Here is a 23,553-nt window from a genome sequence, read left to right as displayed (position 1 = left end):
CCCGCTCCCGCCCCAGCCCCTGGTAGCCATCATTCTACTTTCTCTGAATTTGACTATTCTAGGAACTTCATATAAGTGGAATTGTGCAGTATTTATTCTTTAGTGATTGGCTTATTTCCTTTGGCTTAATTCCTTGAGGAGTTATCTCAAGTACATTTATGTCGTAGCGTGTGTCAGAACTTCCTTTTTAAGGGTAAATACTTGTTGCATTGTTCCTGCTTTCAATTCTTTAGGGTATATACCTAGAAGTGGAATTGCTGGATCATATGGCAATTCTATGTTGAATTTTTAGGAATTGCCATCCTGTTTTCCACAGTGGCTGCACCATTTTACATTCCCGCCAACAGTGCACAGGGTTCCAATTTTTTTCACATCCTCAATCACCTTATTGTTTTCTGTGGGTTTTTTTTTCCTTCTGTTAATAGCCATCTTAATGGGTATGAAGAGGTATCTCATTGTGGTTTTGATTTGCGTTTCCCTAATGATCAGTAATTTTGAAGATCTTTTCATGTACTTATTGGCCATTTATATATCTTTGGAGAAATGTCTGTGCAAATCTTTTGCCCATTTTTTAATCAGGTTTCTGTTGTTGTTGAGTTGTAGGAATTTTTTACGTATTCTGGATACCAGTCCCTTATCAGATAATGTGATTTGCAAACATTTTCTCCCATTCCTTAGATGGCTTTTTTAACTCTGTTGATAGTGTGCTTTGATGCACAGAAGTTTTTGATTTTGATGAAGTCCGTCTTATTTATTTTTTCTTTTATTGTCTGTGCTTTTGGTATCATATCCAACAAATCATCACTAAATCCAATGTCACGATGCTTTCCTCCTATGTTTTCTTCTAAGAGTTTTATAGTTTCAGCTCTTACGTGTAGGGCTTTGATCCATATGAGTTAATTTTTGTATCTTGTGTAAGGTAAGGTTCCAGTTTATTCTTTTTGCATGTGGGTATCCAGTTTACCCAGTACAATTTGTTGAAAGATAATGTTACCATATGAAAGAAGATGCTTAGCTGCTGTTCACAGGAGTTACTGAGCTGCAGTGTCTGGCAAGAGGGTTCTGTTTGAATGATGTGGGAGGAAGAGATTCAAGCCTCCACTTCATTATGGAGAGACAGCACACTGGAAGCTTCCCTGAGGGGACTTTCTGTGTATGATTTCCTAGAAATCTCCCGAAGACATTTCAAGTGAGATGGAGGGAAGGAGAAGGAAATTATCAAGGTAGGATTAGAAACATGGTATTTAATATGCTTCTTAATTTCCTGTCTTCAATTATATATGTATTATTTATTGAAGGCTTCTTTGGACTGAAATTGCCCACTAGTTTTTAATTTGTGGCAATTTTTGGTGTGTGTATGTGTGTGCTTATTTTTGCTATTTTTCATGGTAGGGAGAGACAGGATTTCACACTCCTAAAAGAATACCCTGCACGAGGTGGGAAAATATACCTGTATTTTAAAGAAAGATAACTTTAGCAATGGCCTTCACCTATGATGTCCTCCAAACTTGCTGCAGATTTCTGCTCTTAAAGTGGTGCCACAAGCCTGATCCCTTAGCACGTGTGCAGCTGTGGGCCAGAGGGTTGAAAGCAGATCCTGTGTCTCTTTCCGGATGAATTCCAGAGGGACACAGCTGCAGGTTTTTCTGTAACTCTTTGTATGTGCACAGGAAGTTCCATACAAGCCACTCCGTTAGATCTCATTTCCTCTCAGTTGTTTCCCCTCTGCTCCCTCGGTATCTGGCCTGTAGGTTCAGGGTTCAGAGAGCTGCTGGATTGGTGCCCTCTTGTGGTTCTCCTTTGATCTGGTTGGGATCTTGGGAGATGAAGGCAAAGAAAGGGTGAGAGAGGGTCACTAAGGGAAAGAAAACTTAGGGGAATTTATTATAAATTTCTGTGTGATGAAGTTTTTCTCTAAATATAATAAAAAGTATTACAAAATCAACTTAACTAAATAATAAAAAATTTTCTTCAGGAAACATCAGTTTAAAGTAAAAAGACAGTTAACTGTAAAGAATATTTGTGATACAAATGAGAAATGGCTGGTTTTCTTAATATATAAAGAGCTTTTATAAATCAATAAGAAAAGACCTGTAACTCAACAGAGAAGTGAGGATAGGATATCAACAGACTGGTTTCAGAAAAAGAAAACACACTTTTAGGTGTGTAAAAGATGTTTATCCTCACTTAAAATAGGAAGATAAATTAGATAGCATTATGTTAGATACCATTAAGAGTATGAGGAAATAGGTATATGTAAACTATTGATAGTGTGGGCTATCTGGGCTTATGTATGGAAATATAAAAAAAAAATTCTTTGCCCAATCAAATCTACTATGGAAATTTATCCTACAGATAGATACATATGCCCATACATAAAGTTGTTTTAGAAAAAGCTGAGCACAATTTAAATGTCCATCAGTGGAAGTATTAGCTGTGGTTCCTTCATAAATGGGACACTATGAAGCCCTTAAAAAGGAGGTGGTCTTAAATGTACTAAGGGGATAATCCTCAAAATACATAAGTGAATGAAGGTACAGACAGCATTGTGTTAGTGTTTGAAAAGTTTATACACGCTCATGTTTTTATATGCAATGACCAACAACCTCTGAAAGGATGTGCATGAAACTGAAAACACTGGCTGCCAAGAAGTAGTCAGAAAGGTGGTTGGGATGTAGGATGGGACGGGGATAGACTTTGTACTCTCTGCTATTTTGTACCTTTTAAATTTTGTACCATGGTGGAGATATTGCCAGTCAAAAAGCTAACTACCTTGAAAAGGGTAATAGAGAGAAGTAAGTAGAAAAACCAAAGTAAGAACTACAAAAAAAGAAACCCAGAATTTCAGCTCAGGTTTTAAGATCATGAAGATTTAACAATGAAGCTGGGACAAATTACAGAATTCTGAGCAAGAGCGAGAGAGATGTAGGGGTTTTTTTGTAGAATTTTATAGATGTGAAGAAAAAAAGAAGAGTGGGCAAGAATCATGAGGAAGTCTTCAACTTGAGTACAAAATCAAAAGCTTCCAACTGGTTGTTTCCAGGAAATCTTTGCCTAAATGAAAATTTGACGGGTCTTAGAGCAGAGAATAATTTTTACTGAAAATGTACTTTGTGTTAGCCAGTGCCCGTTAACACCTAGAGCCCACTTGTAGAGTGGATATCCTTCCTCACAGTTTGTGACAGGGACAGTAAGGTCTGAGAGGTTGAGCTGCCCGAGATAAAAGGGGTGGGTGTGATAGAGTCAGGAATCAAGCCGGGTCCTGTGAGCCTAGCCTGGTTCTGGAGGACCCATTTTTCGCTTTTTAAAACGTTGTGGTAAGTGTGTAATTTTCATCCATCTTGCTTTTTTTTTAAAAAAATCTGTCTTGTCCAGAAGTTTGTTGGGCATTTCTATCAAAACATAAAAGCTCTGTAGAATGGCACTTTTATACATCGGCAGCCTAGCAATTGCTACTCATTTTGAAGACCCTGAAGCACATTGCTGGATCTGGAAGCAACTTCTTGGTTACCAAGGAAACAGGAGATTAAGTCCACTGCTCAGTGTAGTTTTACTTTTAAGTATAGTTGAAGTCTTTAAAAATTGGTTGAGTCTGTTGAGAATGTCTGATAATTATTAACCAGGACATTTGATGCAGTAGACACTCCGATAATGCCAGCTAGCCATAGTGTACTATGAGAGCAAACACACACCAGGGAAGGTTCTGCGGGAAAAGATTATAAAATGAGATGATACATCCTTATGACATAGATACTCTGGAAGAAGGAAAACACTGTGTCCAGGGGTATACATAAGTAGAAGTTGAAGAAAGTGCTCACATCCTCTGTAATTAAAAAGAGAGAGAAATTGAACACACCCCTTAAAAAATGACAGGTTTATTCGTTTCCTAGGGCTGCAGTAACAAATTTCCATGAACCTGCTGGCTTAAAACAACAGAAATTTATTCTCTTACAGTTCTGGAGGCCAGAAATCCAAAATTTAGGTGTTTGGCAGCGTTGGTTCCTTCTGGAAGCTCTGAAGGAAAATCCATTCCGTGCTTCTCTCCTAGCTTCTTGTGAAGTTCCTTGGCTTATAGATCCATCGCTCTAATCTCTGCCTCCATTTTCACATGACGGTTCCCCCGTGTCTCTGTATTTTCTCCTTTTCTGTTTCTTATAAGGACGTTAGTCATTGGCTTTAAGGTCCACCCTATTCCAGGATGATCTTATCTCAAGATCTTTAAACTTAGTTACGTCTGCAAAGACCTTTGTTCCAAATAAGGGCACATTCTGAGGTTCCCGGAGTTGGGTCATAGTCATATCTCTTTGGGGTCCGTAATGCAACCCGTGACAGTCTGTTCTCCCCTTCTCAACCCAAATTCATGTCTGTCCTACATACAAAATACATTCACGCTATATCAATTAATTATTAATTGACAGTGGTTTGTGAGGAGAAAAGAATTTTGAAAGGTGAGAGGTTGAATTTCTGGTACTAAATAAAGGACAAAGCGCAGGAGATAGATGGTCATTGATCTTTTTTTTAGATAAATTTTTGGGGGGATAATTATAGATTTACATACAGTTGTAAGAAATCATGCAGAGAGATCCCATGTATCCTTTACTCAGTTTCCCCAATGGTAATATCTTGCAAAACACAACCAGGGTATTGTCATTGGTAAAGGAAAGCTACAGAGCCTTCCCGTCAGCACAGCATCCTTCCCTCCCTCATGTTGCCCTTTCTTAGCCGCCTCTGCCTTCTCTCACCACAGCCATTCCCCCCTCACCCTAATCCTCATCAACCACTAACATGTTCTCCATTACCATAATTTTGTCATTTCTAAAACGTTACATAAATGGAATCATACAGTATGTAACTTTTTAGGATTGCCTTTTTTCCCCCCTTAGCACAAGTATCTGGAGTTTCATACAGGTAGTAGTTGGTTCCTTTTAATTGCTCAGTAGTGTTCCATGGGATGGATGCATTATAATTTGTTTAACCACTTACCCATCAAAGAGCATCTGGATGGTTTCCAATTTTGGCCTATTATGAACGAAGCTTCTAGGAACATTTGTGAACATGTTTTCATTTCTCTTGGATAAGTGCCCAGGAGTACATTGCAGGATCATATATGGTAGTTGCGTGTTTAGTTTTTAAAGAAAGTGCCAAATTGTTTTCCTGAGTAAATGAACCATTTGCATTTCCACCAGCAGTGTATGAGTGATCATTTTCTCCCCATTGTCACCAGCATTTAGTGTTGTTGCTATTATTTTATTTTAGCTATTCTGATAGGTGTATGGTGACATGACATCCTGGTTTTAATTTCCATTTCCCTAATCGCGAATGATGTTCAGCATCTTTCCGTGTGCTTATTCGCCATCTGTATACCCTCTTGGGTGAAATGCCTCTTCATGTCTGTGCCCATATTCTAATTGGATTGTTTGGTTTTTTACTGTTGCTTTGAGAATTCTTATATATATTTCTAGGTACCCCGTCCTTTGTTAGATATGTGTTTTGCAAGTATTTTCTCCCAGTCTGTAGCTTTTCTTTTCATCCTCTTAGGAGAGAATGTTTCACAGAGCACATTTTAGTTGTGATGAAATTGAGTTTCTCCACTTTCCCTTTTATGGACCAAGCTTTTGGTGTTAAGTCTGAGAAATCCTTGCCAAGCACTAGATCCTGAAGACTCTCTCCTATGTTTTTCCCTAATAAGTTTTGTAGTTTTATGTTTTGCATAAGCCTGTGATCCATTCTGAGTTAATTTTTGTAGAAGGTATGAGGTTTAGGTCAAGGTTCATTCTTTTGGGCTACCAGTGTCCCATCACTCCAGCACCATTTCTTACAAAGGCTGTCCTTCCTCCATTGAATTGCGTTTGTGCCTTTGTCAAATCACTTGGACATATTTGTATGGGTCTGAAACTAAAGTTTGGCCTGTATTTAATGATAGTTCATTCAGTTTCACAAATTAGTAAAAAAAAAAAAATACCATTCTCTACAAAGGCTATTTGCTCCAGCTCCTTTTATTTGCCAACAGTAGATTAGCCCTAAAATTTGATGACTTTCAGTGCGGTCAACTCCTCATCCTTTATAGAGTAACATGGTCTGTGTAGCTTTGGGAGTCCTTTTATTTATTCTTTTGATTCCAGAGGAATTTGAAGACTTAGGAGGTGGTGATGAAGGAGGAATCTGTCAAAATCTAGAAGGAACAACTCGAGGGAATTGAGTCTGCTGATAGGGGATCTGAACCCTTTCTTCAAATGCTGTGAGGAATAAATGGCAAATTGAGTTTTCAAAGGCAGTGAAAGAGACTTTCAAAAAGAAGGGAAGTGGGTGCTGGGCACATGCTTTTGGTTTCCTCCCATGCTGCTCTATAGTTAGATGTGGGTGCTGGAGGAGACCTAAGAGGAAATTAAAAGAAAAAAAAATCTTTTGATAGCCAGATAGTCTGACTTCTGGTTTTCGACAGTTTGGATAAGGATTGCTGGAGGGGAAGAGTTAACTCAAACGTACTTTGTACAACAAAGCACAGTTGTGCTGTTAGGGCCACATTAAATGTTTACCCATGTGTGGCCTTCAATTTGAAAAGATTCAGCGGAGGATCCAGCTGGCATATTGTGCTCCGCTTTATCCATTCATTTTTTTAAAAAACAGAGGGAAAGTCAACTTTCTTTTTGTCTCTCTCCCCCAGAAGGACTTGGCGTCCTGGGCCCTAGTTTCTGTAATAGGCATATTATCCTTGCTCGGGAAGCCAGACTGCAGCAAGTGGATGGGTTTTGGTGTGCCTCGTCCAAAGATGTCCTCCTCTTTTCCTAGGATAAGTGGTTCAGGTTGCTGGGGCTTAACTTGCCTCCTAACCCTCAAGAAAAAAAGGGGAAGTCAATAGACCCAAGCTCCCTTGCACCCATGAGGCCGTAGGAATCAACCCTCCAGCAGGCCTCCTTGCTTCTACCTTTCGAGAGGGCTTCATAAGCAGCAGTTTTATCAAAGCTAGCAGTAAGCCTAGATGCCTTCCGTTTTTTGAGAGTATGTGTGTGCTACCTTTTTATGTTTGTCCTGTGGGAAATACAGAGAAGTAGCCACAAATTCCTTATTGGGGCTCAGAATCAGTAAGAGGAGGCTGAAATCAGCCATTGTTTTATACTGAGTAATTTTAATCCCTTTGGGAGGCCTGTATTGCCACAGAGTCCAGGCACAGTTCTGTCTCGCGGGACATTTTGCCTTTGTTTGGTGGCAGCTGTTAACCAGGCTGAGGGTGAAATGAGAATTTGGCTTCACCTGAGGAGTATGGGCACCCACCCTGCCTTTTCTTGTTAAGATGATATAGAAGAAATACAGTAATTTTCATTTTTGACCAATTTGCCATCCTGATTTCCCCCTCCTGTTTACTCATATCTTCTACATGATTTCAGTCACGGTATATGCTCCAGTTTCTGTTCTCTCTTTTCTGCTTACACTTTTGCTCATATTCCTGTAACCTTCACTGATCTCATTGTAAGTCTTTTACTTGCTGAAAGGGTAGGAATGTTGCTATGATTCTTACTCAGTACTGCTTTCTAAAAGGTTATCGCCACCTCACAACGCACCAGCCAGTAAGAGCGCATCTGTTTCACTGTGGTGAGGTTTTAGAGTTTGCTCATTTCTGTCCCCAGACATCTACTTGGGTTCGCCTGTTTCCCAGAGCATCAGTCCCAGCCCCCTTGGGCATGTGCTTAGATACCATTTCCTACCAAAGACCGAATTGTAGGGGATCAGAAGTGACTTGTCATAGCCCTTTTCTAGTAAAATATTTATCAGAAAATTAACTTCTAAGGAGGTCCAACAAGCCTGGGCTCTGCGGGGCCCACGGGGAGGAAATTGCAGAGTTCTACTGAGAATGTTTTGCTCCTGGCAGCTCCTGTGTCTCCAGTGTTGGCACGACGCCCGTGTTTGTAGGGTGATTGTGGCTCTTGGAAAGAGAAGAGGTTTTCATCCCCTTCTGACGGTGTGGCGAGGCAAGGCCGTGTGTGTAGTTGTTAAGAGCGTGCACGCTGAAGCCAGCCTGCCTGAGTTTGAAGACTGGTTCAGCTGCTTTCTAGCTGTGTGATCTCGGACCAAGTCACTCAGCTTACTTCTCTGTGCCTCCATTTCCTTCTGTGTAAAATGGGCGTAATAAGAACACCCACCTCACAGAGTTGGTTTGAGGATTAAATAACGTAGGACATATAAAGTCTTAGAACAGTTCCTGGCAGATGGTGTATTCTGTGTGTTAGCTGTTCGCTATTCCTCATCCCTCAGTTGACTCTAAACCTGTTTAGCTCCGTGAGTATGTGCTCTTTGAGACGGTTTCTCAGTAAGTGCTCATGACTCTAAAGAGAGCAGAGCCAAACATGTAATTTTACAAACCCAGACGCGAATTTTTAAAATGCCTTTGCTAGGAATAGAGCTTAATGAGCTTGCCAATTCACCGAAAAGTCCTGGCAGTGTGTTGATGTTGGTGACTGTTGATCAACCAGACTTTTTCTCGGATGCGGTCTAACATCTGGGTTTTTCTAGGCTGGACAACCTTTGTGGCACCAGCATATGGATCAGGAATTAACACTGAGAGCTTCTACTCTGGGGAATTTTTTATCGAGTGTTGTTTATAATCTTCAGGGTCTCCCCCTCCTGGGGACTGCTTCCTCTCTGGAGAGCTTGGCCTGCAGCGCAAGCAAGGTGCTGAAAGGTGGGGAGGATGTTTCATCTTGTGCTGACACATCAGGGTAAATACATAGAGGCTGGCAGGTGGCAGAGAGGTGCCCAGTCATCTGGGGATACTGGTCCAGGAAAATGCGCCTCACCTCGCTGTTTAAAACTCACGTGGAAATAACTTGGCTGAGGAGATGCTTGTGGCACCGAATAAGACAGCCTCCTGCACCAGGAGAGGAGGATTACCCCAGCTTTTAAGAGAACATTTACACTGAGGTATACTGGGTATGTGGATGTTGACATTAGTATTAAGATCATTTTAGTTGAAAGTGACAGAATACCTCAAACAATAAGGTTTAAACAAAATAGTTTACCTCACTCTTATTCCTGTCTCAGTTCTATGATTGAGTCTGTGGCTTCTTTATTTAGTTGTTCCACTCCCCTTAGTTAGCATGATATTGATGCTGCAAAGTGGCTGCTTGAGCTCCATTCATCAAATCTTCATTCCAGCCAACAGGAAGAAGACAGTCAAAATGGGATCCTTACAGGAAGCTCCCACTTCACACTTGTGCTTATTTAATTGGCCAGAACTTAGGACAGTTAAAGCAAGCTGCAAGGGAGGCTGCAGAATGTCAGCATGTGCCTCGCTAAAACTCAGGGACTGAGATTTGGGTATACAACTCCCTGTCTCTGCCTGAGTATGTTACTTACTTTAGGATGGAATCAAGGCTGATGCTAAGGATGAGCAAGGCAAGCCGTCATTTTGAAATTCCAGGTCTGAAAGAAAAAGAGGATGGCTAGGTCAATTCAGACATTTCCTGTGGTAATCCCTTCAACACACATTTGAGTGAGCTTCCCAGGGGCTGCGTCCTGCCAGGCCCTGGGAATAAAAGCTGAGTCATAGCTGGTCCCTCTGCTTAACTTGTGGCTGCTTTTTGGCATCTAAGACCCTTTTATGACATAGCAATGTAGTGAGTGTCTGATTTAGATCTTATTTGTGGGTGTGTGTGTTGGTGGTAATTGTATTGTAATTTAGCAATGGGTTCTGGGGTCATCCATGGGCCTAAGACTGGATAGCCTTACAGATAGTCCCGGAGAAGCATGGAGTGACACCTCCTTATTGGCTGCTACGCTGTCAGTCGATTTGATCCAGAGGGGAGTCAAGTTGTGGCTTTGTTCTGTCTCCTCCAGGGCAAATTACTGGTGCCTTGGTTTTCTCATGCCTGTAAATTGAGCTTCAGAGCTGGTGGGGAGCCATCCCTGCCCCCAAAGGGGTGATGTCACATCGGGGGACCTGCTGGGCCCCATGTAAGTTAGTGGTGATTCTTACTTAATGATAGTGACGGGGAAAGCCACTGTCAAGAGTAATTGAGGTGACTTGCGCACAGTCCCAGAGTGAAGGAGCTGGATGGAGTCTTCCTGTCCGAAGAGGCTAAGTGTCGGGCTTTCCTGCCCTATTAGCTGCTGGGTGGTGAGTTCAGGGCAGGTGTTAATGGATGTCCACAACCCATAGGGAAGGGTGGGGAGGAAGGGATGAATTGATGTGCTTCACCTGGAGCTGGCTGGTTGTTGTGAGCCCTGGGCTGTGCAGTTGCTAGATTTTCCTCGCTCTGAACAGCCCTCTGATTCTGAAGCAGCTCTCAGAGTGGGACAGATGACTTGATGGGATTCTGAAATGGTAGGCAGATAGCCCTTGGCCCTGTACTCTTCTGTAGAGTTGCCCATGAGAAATACCAGCGTGTTCTCCTTGAGACACCCAGCGTGAAGCTACTCTGAGCTGTCCAGCTTGGGCTCCGTCCAGGTTCTCAGCAGTTCGGTGTTGGGGTGGAGGGTTCTTAACAAAGAGGCTGTCAGAGCTCAATTGCCCTGTTTGTTTTACTCATTCAGCAATATTGGACCTGGACGAGAGGTCTTAAGAATTAGATCCTGGAAGACACACACACTAGAAATAGCACACTAAGGGGCTGGCCTGGTGGCACAGCAGTTAAGTTCACATGTTCCACTTTAGTGGCCCAGGGTTTGCCGATTCGGATCCTGGGTGCAGACCTAAGCACTGTTCATCAAGCCATGCTGTGGCAGGCATCCCACATATAAAGTAGAGGAAGATGGGCATGGCTGTTAGCTCAGGGCCAGTCTTCCTCAGCAAAAAAGAGGAGGATTGGTGGTAGATGTTAGCTCAGGGCTAATCTTCCTCAAAAATAGAAAAAAAAGAAATAGCACACTCATGGTGTTCTGGGCTGTCTGAGCCACCTCCTGTGTGAGAATCGTTTTAGAGAAATATACTTCCAATCGCAATGTAGGAACCTGTGCAGACTCAACAGCTGCCCTGTTGGAAACCGCAAGCTTGTAGGGCCTGTGGAGTAGCAGTTGACCGTTCCTGGGGCTTCCCGAATGGGAAGTGTCTCTGAGAAAGGAATCTGGCACATTGTCCAGCACATCTGGTGGACTGGCCTGATTATGAAGTTGAATGTTGGCCTGGTCACAGAATCGCAGCGCTGGAAGGAATCTTAAAGTCATTGTGGGTTGCTTCCCATCACCAGAGATGCTTATCAGATTTAGTCCTACAGGTTTTTCTTCAGAGAATTCTCTGCCCCCCCATAATTACTGGCTCCCAACAGCTGGATTCTTATGAACATAATCCAGATTTAGGTTCCAAATACCTTCAACATTTGTGTGTGTGTGTACGTACTTCCAGCGTCCTTTTTTTTTTTTTTAATAAAGATTTTATTTTTCCTTTTTCTTCCCAAAGCCCCCTGGTACATAGTTGTATATTTTTAGTTGTGGATCCTTGCAGTTGTGGCACGTGGGACGCCACCTCAGCATGGCTTGACGCCATGTCCACGTCCAGGATCTGAACCAGCGAAACCCTGGGCTGCCACAGCAGAGCGGGTGAACTTAACCACTCAGCCACAGGGCTGGCCCTGAGCTTTTGAATATACAAATTACTTGCCTACCTTTAGTTATATGAAAGTCAATGAAATTTAATGTAAATGTTGACTTTAATGTTACAGTGGGACAAAACAGTATTATATTTCTAACCAGTTTCCTCCATGTCTCCTTCTGCCATCATCGTTCTCCAGAAGTGGAGTAAGTTTATGGAGACTATTGGAGATGCTGCAAAAGCTGCTTCAGTTCTGGAAGAGTGAAAAGAACTGTGCATTTGGAATTAGAAGGTCTGTGGTTTGAGATTCAGCTCTGTGACCTCGAGCAAGTCATTTAACGTGATTGATTCTCTAAGCTTCAGTTTCCTCATTGGGAGAAAAAAAAGATAAAATAATAACATCTTGTTGTAATGGAATTAAATGAGCATAATGTCTTCAAAATGCCATACAAATGAAGAAATTGTAAATCACCTTCACTGATTCTTCAATATGATCTTTTTCCCTCTCTTTTTCTAAAGATGACCTCATATTGACCTGGTCTTAACATTGTATGCAGACAGCAACCCACAGTCCTAGCTGGCTTATCCCCCCACCCTGCTTTAAAATAATGTACTGGAAGTGGCAGCAACAGAATATATTCTGGATGCATTGCTCTAAATATGGAGATATTCTGCATAATTAAGCTTAGCCCCAGCTCCAGTGGGCAGTATCACTTTGCCTGTGAGATGCAGCCGCTAAGAGGGTGGGCTCAGGATGGAGCTGGACTGCTTCAGTTGGGATCCTGGTTCCATTGCCACTTGCCTTGGGCAAGTCATTTAACCTCTCTTCACCTCAGTCTTCAACATAAGTAGAGTGGGTATATTAATAATTTCCATCAATATGGTTGTAATACATAAATGACGTAATTTTAAAATATTGAGCCCAGTACTGAGCACATAGGAAGAAATTGCCCGTTACATGTGGATTCTGATTATAATAATTATTATTTTTAAGTGTGGTGAAATATACGTAACATAAAATTTACCATCTTAACCATCTTTAAGTATATATTTCAGTAGGGTTAAGTATATCCACAATGTTGGGCAACCCATCTCCAGAACTTTTTCATCATGTAAAACCGAGACTCCATCCATTGAACTCCCCATTTCCTCCTCCTTCCAGCCCCTGGCAACCTCTAGTCAACTTTGTTTCTATGAATTTGACTCCTCTAGAAACCTCACATAAGTGGGATCAAACGGTATTTGTCTTTTTGTGACTGTAATTATTTTAAGTCTTAGCCCACCATAGCAATTGCACCCTCTCCCATTTTTAGCCTTCTGTAACCTCAGGACTGCCTGCCTTGTCAAACCCTTGTCGTTAATGAATTATTTCCTTCCTTAAGGGAACAACACGCCTCACAGCTCCATGTCATCCTTTTGAAGAGGGCAGGATTGGAGAAAAGGGAAATGAAAGTGAAGGAGACATGAAAGGGGGGCGTTAAGTAAGGAAAAGGCCATTCACTCATGCTGAGTGGAGCCTCTGTAGGGCTTCTTCCTCCCAATCGTGTGAAAATTCTAACAGACGCACCAGCAGAGAGACTAATAGAATGAACTCCTATGCACCAGATGTCCTGATTCAGTAATTATCTAGATTTTTGGGGGGCCCGTTTTTAACAAGTTTCAGGAAGAAGAAAATACTAGATTAATCTAGAGGCAAGTGTTTCTTTGCTTGTTTATGCAGCGATGTTTGTCTCCTGAGTGATAAAGTGTTTCTTCTGCCTTGGAACTTCTTACTACCTTTAGGCTGAGGGGAAAAAGAACCAGGATTGTATGATTGTAAGCAAGTCATGTAATTCGGTTTCCACATCTATGAAGGATAGCTCTTGTGCCTTCTAAGGGTGGCTGTAACTGGGCGCTTGGCCTAGGGCCTGACACCTAATAAATTGATCGGTGAAAATGTTAGCTTTTGGAGAGGCTGTGTTTGCGGAAAGAAGAAACGCCAATCAAGTCCTTGAAAAGATAGGACTGAGACTTGGAAGCTGTGAACCAACAAAACAGCTGGCCTTTCCCCTTGATAAAGAAAGCATTGTGATAAGCACTAACTTTCTAGAATTACACCTATTGTCTGCTGTTTACCCCAATTTTATTGGCCCATTGTATAGGTTCTGTCCTGGGTTGTGCCTGGGTTAAGGAAAATGATTGTCTGCAAAATTAAGTAGTGTAACTTCTTTATATGCTTTTCTCGGGGGCAGTGGTGGGATTATTATTCATATTAAAAAGAAACATGTAGTAGGTTTTAACTAGAAATAAAAAATACCATGATTTGAATAACTGGATATCTATATCCGGCTCCCTGAATCCCTCTTTACATTTTTATTCTTTGGACCTGTAGAAGGAATTCTGTGTACTGGTAAAGGTTACAGGTATAGACTGCACCTTTCTATACCCTTAGGATATAAGAGGTAGATGGAAACTAGGATGGTCCTACATGTCTTTAAAAACTTATGCTTTATATAGTCATGTGTTGCTTAACGAGAATACCTTCTGAGAAATGTGTTGTTAGGTGATTTCGATGTTGTGCGAACACCAGGGAGTGTCCTTACACAGACCTAGATGGTATAGCCTACTACACGCCTAGGGTATACGGTACTAATGTTATGGGACCACTGTGGTATACGTGGTCCGTCGTTGACCGAAGTGTCGTTCTGTGGTGCATGACTCTAATTGTATAGAGCCTTTGATTCTGTTTATTATTTTCATTTTTGAATCTAGTTTGAGTTTTACCTTCCAATCATTTTTTATGACATCTCTGCTGTTTCAAAAATCCTAAGTAGTTTTAAATGCTTTTCTCTGTTAATATGCAAAAATGTCAAAAAGAAAAGTAGAATAGTTTTCAAATAATTAACAACTGAGTCAAAATATTGTTCCTCTGAAGATCCTTATTCGATGTGTGTCACAACTTGTGCAACAGAACATATTGTACAAAATCGTTTAATTTGCATTGACTAGTGCAACAGGAATGGCCAGTTTCCGTTATGCTTGGACAAATCAAACACACAGCTTTATAAGAATAGTAACTTTTAGGGCCAGCTGTGACGGCCTAGTGGTTGAAGTTCGGCGCACTCCACATTGGTGGCCTGAGTTGACTTCCCAGGTGTGGAACCATGTCACCCATCTGTCATAGCCGTGCTGTGGCAGCGGCTCACATAGAAGAACTAGAAGGACTTACAACTAGAATATACAGCTATGTACTGGAGCTTTGGGGAGGAAAGAAAAAAAAAAGAGAGAGGAAGCTTGGCAACAGATCTTACCTCAGGGCGAATCTTTCCCAGCAAAACAAAAAAAGGTATTGTTAACTTGTAAAAGTTTCCTGATTTTTCCCTGTTAAAATCAGTTGGGAAAATAAATGTTATGGTAAGGTTCCTAAGGCTGAGCCCAAGAAACTCTAACTGTGCTAATTTTTTCATCTCTTGTAATTAGGTCAACCAGTTCCATAAGGAGGCTTGGGTTATAGCTTCTAGAGGTTTTGTAATGTGGACATTCTTGTTTTTAAATTAATCCTTGTATCAAGTGAAAAAAAAGGGAACTGTGTTATTTGGTAACTACAGTCCTTCACTATCTCATGCTTTTGAGTGCCCTTGTTTTTATACTTTTCCTTTTACAAGGAGTATATGTTATTGGAGATAAAAAGAGGTAGATATGTGTGTTACTAGCAACACGACACTAAGCAGGTGGGTTTGAGTTCCTTTGGAACTGACATCTCCACTCTTCGTTGGGATACCCCTACTTGTTTTAGGTATTGATGATGCTTGTGTTCCATGTCACTCCAGCTCTGAAAGTGGTGACACACATCTGTGAAAAGGCCATGTGGTTTACGGTGAGGGTGCAGAAGTCCATGGCCATGGACTAGAGCGGAAGTAACAGAAGTAGGATGAAAGCTGCGACTTTGGCCTTACTGCTGACCAGCTGAGCTCTCTGCTATGGTTTTTGATTCTCTTGATACAGAGAGATGTGGAGGGGCTGAGAGATGTCCTGTGGATGCCCAGTCACTTCATGACCCAGAGGCCCTGTGGCCTATCCGTACATTGTCAATGTGCCCTCTTTCCACTTTCTGCTGCCCTTTTTGTATATCTGTGCCAGGGCACAAGCAGGAAAGAATAAATTAGTGTAATCTTTTTATTAGTGGCTTTGGGAAAGGCTTTATGGAAGAGGAGGTAGAAATTACTGCTCCCCTCTCCCTGCCTTTCCTGCAGATACCCAAGAGTAGTACGTTGTGTTAAGGAAGGGGAGGAAGAGTCTTTGGGAGGCCCAGAGTTCCTTCTCAGCAGGTGTATCCTTCTAATCCATCATACAAGATGGCAGCCTTTGGGTTCTTCCTTCTAAAAGCCCTCGCTCAGGCATGCGCTTCAGCTTAGTGACTCTGGACTTCCCCGTATACCTTGGTGTTCTTTTCTCTCCTTGCAGTCTTCCGTCTGTGCTAAGATTGTGCAGCTCCTGGGACAGAATGAGGTGGACTATCGCCAGAAGCAGGTGGTCATCCTGAGCCAGGATAGCTTCTACCGTGTCCTCACTTCAGAGCAGAAGGCCAAAGCCCTGAAGGGCCAGTTCAATTTTGATCACCCGGGTGAGTTGGGGAATTGAAAGAGTATGTGTGTTGGTTGATTGAGGAAGTTGCTTAACCTCTCTGAGTCTGTTTCCCGTCTACAAAACAGAGGACTAATAGGTACCTGCAGGGTTATGGTGGGGCTTATGGGAAGGAAGGAATTTTGCAACATGTCACGTAGTGCTTGGCTCCTTAAATACTGATCGAATCTGTGTCTGAACAAGGGGGGACTCTCTGTGAGCCCTATTACTCAAGATGGGCCAGACACAGGATAGAACATACACGGCTGGTTCTTCTGCCTGCTCTGATCTGAAGCAGCCTGTGTCACACATTCCCCCACCACCCTGCACACGCATGCACATGGCATGTGTGTGAAGCTCACTGACCAGCAGAGAGGGAGATGGATGGTCCAGGATGGCGGCCTGAATGACTTTTGCCCTGTCAGTCCTAGATCAGCACACTGCCCCTTTAGCTGGTTTGGGTTTTGTATAATTGTTGGAATCAAAACTTGTTGGCACGGTGCCTGCTGCACTCCCCTCACTGTGGCAGGCTGTCCAGGTTGACGTGCCAGTTCCGGGGAGGGCAGCTGAATTTTGAGTGGGGAGAGAGGTGTCTGAGGCCAAGGAAGCAATGTCAAGGGAGAAAAAAGAAATCCATTTCTGAGAATTTATTTGTACATTCTGTTTTGAGACACAGAGAATTTGCATTCTGCTTTGGGTAGAAATCCGGCTTTTTTGGGTGGGGCGGTGATATGCTCCTCTAGGCTGTGATATCCATATGTGAAATACAGGTTTGTAGGGATATCCTGTGCATGATTATAGGAGAAGTCATTTTAAAATTAACAAACATTTTAACAGTTTGCTTTCCTTCAGATGCCTTTGACAATGAACTCATCTTCAAAACACTGAAAGAAATCACTGAAGGGAAAACAGTCCAGATTCCCGTGTATGACTTTGTCTCCCATTCCCGGTAAGTGAGCGGCTCTGGGCCAGCGATGGCTACTTGTTGCTCCTCAGAGTGTCCCCATTTCTTGAGTGCCAGGTCTCTGTCCTCCCGCTGCCCGCTGCAGCCTGTCTGTGAAGGGGCAGTGGCAGTAGCGTGCGCCGTGGGTGAGTATGGGTTGCAGAGTTCATCCAGGCGCTTCCTGGAACAGTCCGATCATCATGTTCCATTAATGCTAAAGGATGGGTTAACGAATTTGGGCTCAGGTGAGGGACATTTATCCCCATCCACATCCTCGAATTGTTGTTCCTGGAATAAGATGTTAGGGGGCGGGGCAGAGGGAGGGCAGGAAGAACAACAAAATTCTGTCTGCTCTCATGGTTTACTTGGGGTTGGACCAAGAACTTGGAGAGATATGAGGACGCTGAGGTCGCCAGAGACCAAAGACTAAACCTTCCAAAGAGGTTCTCAGTCACATCAGACCAGTCCTTTCCATTTATCTGTGTTCATATTGCTCATTAGGAATAGAGGAGTGGCTTGACTTCCATCTCATCTTCCTGCCCTCTGAGTTGGGGGAAGGGGCTCCCGGAGGACTCCTCTCCTGCTGGCCAGATCCCAGGCTCCTTCAGAGCTCTGCAGAGCTCTCTGCTCACTCTCTTCTTCTTTGGGACTTCCCAGGCTGACTTGAAACTCCTAAGTGGCACCACACGTAGTTCCTTCCACATTCTGGGCTAGTAATTGCTCAATAAATGTTGTTTTTAGCCATGGACTGTTTTGAAAGTTTCTCCCATCTGCTTTTCATTCTTCCTTCCTGGATCCCATTCTCTCTTGAGTTGAGATTTTTTTTTTTAAATTTAAGTTTTATTGAGTTGATAGGTTGCAATCTTGTGAAATTTCAGCTGTACATTATTGTTTGTCAGTCGTGTTGTAGGTGCACCCCTTCACCCTTTGTGCCCACCCCCCACCCCACCTTTCCCCTGGTAGCCACTAATCTGTTCTCTTCATCCACATTTTTAAATTCCTCATATGAGCGGAGTCATACAGAGATTATCCTTCTCTATCTGGCTTATTTCACTTAACATAATTCCCTCAAGGTCCATCCATGTTGTTGCAAATGGGATGATTTTGTTCTGTTTTACGGCTGAGTAGTATTCCATTGTATATATATATACACCACATCTTCTTTATCCAATCATCTGTTCATGAGCACTTAGATTGCTTCTATGTCTTGGCTATTGTAAATAATGCTGCAGTGAAATTGGGGTGCATGGGACTTTTGGCATTGCTGACTTCAAGCTCTTTGGATAGATACCCAGTAGTGGGATAGCTGGATCATATGGTAGATCTATTTTTAATTTTTTGAAGAATCTCCATACTGTTTTCCATAGTGGCTGCACCAGTTTGCATTCCCACCAGCAGTGTATGAGGGTTCCTTTTTCTCCACAACCTCTCCAACATTTGTTACTATTTATTTTAGTTATTTTTGTCATTCTAATGGGTGTAAGGTGATATCTTAGTGTAGTTTTGATTTGCATTTCCCTGATGATCAGCAATGATGAGCATCTTTTCATGTGCCTATTGGCCATCTGTACGTCTTCTTTGGAGAAATGTCTGTTCATGTCCCCTGCCCATTTTTTGGTTGGGTTGTTTGATTTTTTGTTGTTGAGTTGTGTGAGTTCTTTATATATTATGGATATTAACCTTTTGTTGGATGTATGACTTGCAAATATTTTTTCCCAGTTAGTGGGTTGTTTTTTTGTTTCAATCCTGTTTTCCTTTGCCTTGAAGAAGCTCTTTAGTCTGATGAAGTCCCATTTGTTTATTCTTTCTCTTGTTTCCCTTGTCTGAAAAGACATGGTGTCCAAAAAGATCCTTTTAATACTGATGTCAAAGAGTGTACTGCCTACATTTTCTTCTAGAAGCCTTATGGTTTCAGGTCTCACCTTTAGGTCTTTGATGCATTTTGAGTTAATTTTGGTGAATGGTGAAAAAGAATGGTCAATTTTCATTCTTTTACATGTGGCTTTCCAGTTTTCCCAGCACCGTTTGTTGAAAAGACTTTTCTCTATCGTATGCCCTCATCTCCTTTGTTGAAGACTAGCTGTCCATAGATGTGTGGTTTTATTCCTGGGCTTTCAATTTTGTTCCTTTGATCTGTACACCTGTTTGTGTACCAGTACCATGCTGTTTTGATTACTGTAGCTTTGTAGTATGTTTTGAAGTCAGGGATTGTGATGCCTCCAGCTTTGTTCTTTTTTCTCAGGATTGCTTTAGCTATTTGGGGTCTTTTGTTGCCCCATATGAATTTTAGGATTCTTTGTTCTAATTCTGTAAAGAATGTCATTGGGATTCTGAGTGGGATTGCATTGAATCTGTAGATTGCTTTAGGTAGAATGGATATTTTAACTATGTTTATTCTTCCAATCCATGTACATGGAACGTCTTTCCATCTCTTTATGTCGTCATCCATTTCTTTCAGAAAAGCCTTGTAATTTTTGTTGTATAGGTCTTTCATTTCATTAGTTAAGTTCACCCCAAGGTATTTTATTCTTTTTGTTACGATTGTGAATGGTATTGTGTTCTTGAGTTGTTTTTCTGTTAGTTTGTTATTAGAGTATAGAAATGCTACTGATTTATGTAAATTGATTTTATACCCTGTAACTTTGCTGTAGTTGTTGATTACTTCTAAAAGTTTTCCAATGGATTCTTTGGGGTTTTCTATATATAAGATCATGTCGTCTGCAAACAGTGAGAGTTTCACTTCTTCCCTCCTTATTTGGATTCCTTTTATTCCTTTTTCTTGCCTAATTGCTCTGGGCAAAACCTCCAGTACTATGTTAAATAAGAGTAGTGATAGAGGGCATCCTTGTCTCATTCCTGTTTTCAGGAGGATGGCGCTTAGTTTTTGCCCATTGAGTGTGATATTGGCTGTGGGTTTGTCAAATATGCCCTTTATTATGTTGGGGTAGTTCCCTTCTGTCCCCATTTAGTTCAGTTTTTATCATAAATGGCTGTTGGATCTTGTCAAATGCTTTCTCTGCATCTATTGAGATGATCATGTGGTTTTTATTCCTCAATTTGTTGATGTGGTGTATCACGTTGATTGATTTGCAGATGTTGAACCATCCCTGTGCCCCTGGTATGAATCTCACTTGATCATGATGTATGATCCTTTTGATGAATTGCTGAATTCAGCTTGCCAAAATTTGGTTGAGAATTTTTTCATCTATGTTCATCAGGGATATTGGCCTGTAGTTCTCCTTTTTCGTGCTGTCCTTGTCAGGCTTTGGTATCAGGGTGACGTTGGCCTCGTAGAATGTGTTAGGAAGTGAGATTTTTTTTTTTTTAAATGTGAAATTAGATTTCATATGGTTTTTCCTACCAAATGTTTCTATAATTAAAAGCCCAATCTTTATGTCCGTGCGTGTTCCTTTAGTACACATCTCAGCCAGCCTTTAATGCAGTTTCCTCACAGGTTCTCTGCCTGTCTCACAAGCCAGAATTTGAGGGTGTGGCAGAGATTTGGTTGGAAGAGGAAGAAGAGAAAGAGCACGTTGAGATGGAAGGCCAGGCTGCTTTGGTGCTCACCTTTATCCCTCACCAGTGTCTTCTGCAGCACTTCCTAATACGCACCAGAGTCTACTGTGCTGGAGAGTCACAGTTCAGGATACCCCTCCAGCATCAAACCACTACAGACTATGCAGGAATAAAGCGGTTCAGTGTAGGAACTGGAGCTAGCACGAATGATAAGGGGGCTGGGAGAGTGACGATCTGGGAGGCTGCAGCCAGAGAATCAGAGAAAATAATCGTCACTGATTGCAGCCTGAGGCAGTAGAGAAGAAGCCAGGGTTCATGGAAAGTCCAAGAAGCTGCCACATCTGGGCCCATAGTGTCCAAGTGGGAACTTGCGGTGTGTCTGCAGAGTTTCCTTGTCTGGCTGTTATGATCTCATAAAAATTATAGATTTTGTTTCACTTCATCTTCTAAATCTCTCATTGGCAAAGTAACCTGGAACCCTGTAGGGAAAGGGATTCTGGGAATTGTAGTTTCTTGTCTTTGCAGGGAGTGGTGGTGATGTCACGTTGACAAGAGAGAGTCTAGCCTATCACCTTTCAGGTCCAGGGCAGGGGCACTGCTGCAGAATTAAAATGCAGCATGACAACGAAGGAAAGGGCCTGTGGAGGAGGGTAAAGGAGGGAGGAATGGCTGTGGATTTAGAGCACGTTGTATGGAGGAGGCGATACTTACGCTGTATATTGGAAAGTGTAAGTAGTTGTTGGGGAAAGGGATTTCCAAGGTAATGGGCGGGAGGCACTTCAGGGACAAGCTTGGTGGGGAATTGCAGCTGGGATGTAGAGGGATGAGGTCAGTGTGTGGGGAGAGCCTCAGGAGAAGGAGGAAGCTGGGAGGTAGGCAGGCCTCAGATCAGGAAGGGCCATGGACGCCAAGGCCAGGAGTGCAAATGTGTTGGCAGTAGGGAGCCACAGATGGCTGCTGTGTAGGAGCGGAAGGGTCATTCTGGTGACAGCAAGAGAGGATCTATGATGCTATTTATGAAGCTCTTGGAATAGCCCGGATGAGAGGCCTGAAGTAAGGCAGTGGACGTGAGGGTAGTTGGCAGGAGTCAGGGCCTGACCAGCATGGCGTCAAGGGATGGAGATGAGTGCCTTATGCAGCGTGAACTCCATCAAGTTTATGTATTAACCAAAGAAACCCCGGCAGATTTCCCCATCCAGACATGGTTCACTTCATTCTCCTGATTCCTTTCATAACTTACATTTTAAACCCCTGTTCTTCAGTGGTCCACGACCCACTTCTTCTGTGAAACTCTCCCCCCAACCCCCCACTCCAGACCACAGCAATGCCCCCTACTCTCAGGGGTCACTTGTTAGGGCCCCAGCTGTTCAGAGTTAACTGATCCTGTCCCACCCATGGGCCTTTCATGGTGCAATACAAACAAATGTTGGTCTGAGGCTGAGCAGACACATATTTGCTGTAAATACTCTTCTCTGGTCTTCCCCTTCCTCATAAGCCAAATGAGAAGGTTGGACTAGGTTACTGCAGTGCTCTAAGAGTCTGGGTTTCTTATGTGGACTTCCCAGCCAAGCTCTAAACTCTTAAATGGAATATTGCACTGAATGTGGCTCCTTGCACATTCTGGGCTAGAAGTTGTTCAGTAAATGTTTTTAACTCAGAGCTGTTTGGAAAGTTTCTCCCACCCAGACCTATGTGTGGACTTGGGAAATGATCAGTTCCAGCTTCTTGGGGCACCAACCACAAACAGGCAGTTGTGTTCTCCTTACTTTCCCAGGATTGAAAAGGGAGGTCTGTTGAATTGGAAAACCACCTGTTCCTTTCTAGTGTTGATCAGTTAGGCATCCTGATCAGTGCTTGAGGTAGCGTCCATATATCTAAACCCAGCACCGTCCTTGCATTTTCTGTTAGGGTTTTCCATGTGGAAGCCTAGGAATCCTGCACACACGTGTTATTTGTTTCCCAGCAAATCCTTTCCATCCTCTCCTTGGCCCAGGGCAGTTGCCTGGAGTGGCTCATTATTTCACTTACTCACTCATTGATCCTTTTTTCTACCCATTTCCCTTCTGAACTCGGCCAGTGTGCTTCCTTATCCTGAACCACAATGGGCACCCTATTTTCTGGTAGCTGACATTCTGTAGACTGGGGCTCCTCAACCCTGGCTGCACGTTAGAAATACCTGGGGAGCCTTTTAAAAGTATCATTGTTTTAGCTCCACCCTAGACTAATGAAATCAGAGCCCCAGGGGGGTAGTGTCCAGGTGTAAACGTTTTTTAAAAGCTCCGCAGATGATTCTGAGTACATCTGGACTTAGACCACTATTCTAGATCTTACTGATCTTACTACCCTGGTCCTTTTCTGCCTGGTATTCCGCCTCCGTGGTAGCTGCTCCAGCAGCGCCTGCCTTAGAATTTAGGCAGGAAGCCAAGGGTCTGAGCTAATAAGGAATCCAAGAGTGTTTATGGGAGGGAAGTTTGAATGCCCTCCCCTTTAGTTGGCAGCTGCTGCTGACCTCCCTACGTTTGCACAGATAACCCTATTGTCTTAAGGAACTTTAAAGAAAATTGTTTTATTTGGTTTGATTCACAGACGTTTGCTGGTCTGCTAGTCAGGGTGAGTAGTAACCTTGCAGTGGCAATCATTGCTTCCCTTTCAGTGAATTTTGAGCAAGAGAGAGTAGGTGACGTGCAAGGTAGTTTTAGGACAGAATCAGAGGATATGAACACAGTGAAAGTTGAGGCGAGGTGGGGCTGGACCCAGCAGCTCCTTTTATCGATTTAGCAATGTTTTACCCCCCTGGCTTTTGAAAAGTCATGTTTCATTAGTTTCTGCCTTGGACTTCCCAACCGTGTGGGGTAGATGGATGAGGTGATGCGCATATCCTTGCTTTATTGATGAGGAAAAGGAGCTCGAGGGAGCTTGGGGAATGACCCACGGCCACAGAGCTGGCTTATGGCGGAGCCAGATTGGACAG

At 42.7% G+C, this 23,553-nt stretch overlaps 1 protein-coding gene across 4 annotated transcripts in view; it reads left to right on the top strand.

The window, feature by feature from the left end:
• UCK2 (uridine-cytidine kinase 2) overlaps positions 1-23,553 on the top strand; it is a 77,777-nt gene that overhangs the window by 39,785 nt on the left and 14,439 nt on the right. For 2 of the 4 annotated variants that reach the window (XM_070608164.1, XM_070608166.1), the window contains exons 2-3: positions 15,965-16,124; positions 16,976-17,072. In XM_070608164.1, the coding sequence (XP_070464265.1) occupies positions 15,965-16,124; positions 16,976-17,072 (257 nt within the window). Of the gene's footprint in view, positions 1-15,964; positions 16,125-16,960; positions 17,073-23,553 lie in introns of all 4 variants that reach the window. The other 2 variants (XM_070608163.1, XM_070608165.1) reach the window with 1 other exon arrangement.

This window comes from Equus przewalskii, unplaced genomic scaffold (assembly GCF_037783145.1).
Source record: "Equus przewalskii isolate Varuska unplaced genomic scaffold, EquPr2 ChrUn-3, whole genome shotgun sequence".
NCBI lineage: Eukaryota > Metazoa > Chordata > Mammalia > Perissodactyla > Equidae > Equus > Equus przewalskii.
The sequence above is the reverse complement of the archived record's forward strand: the minus strand, read 5'-3'. Positions and strand labels throughout refer to the sequence as shown.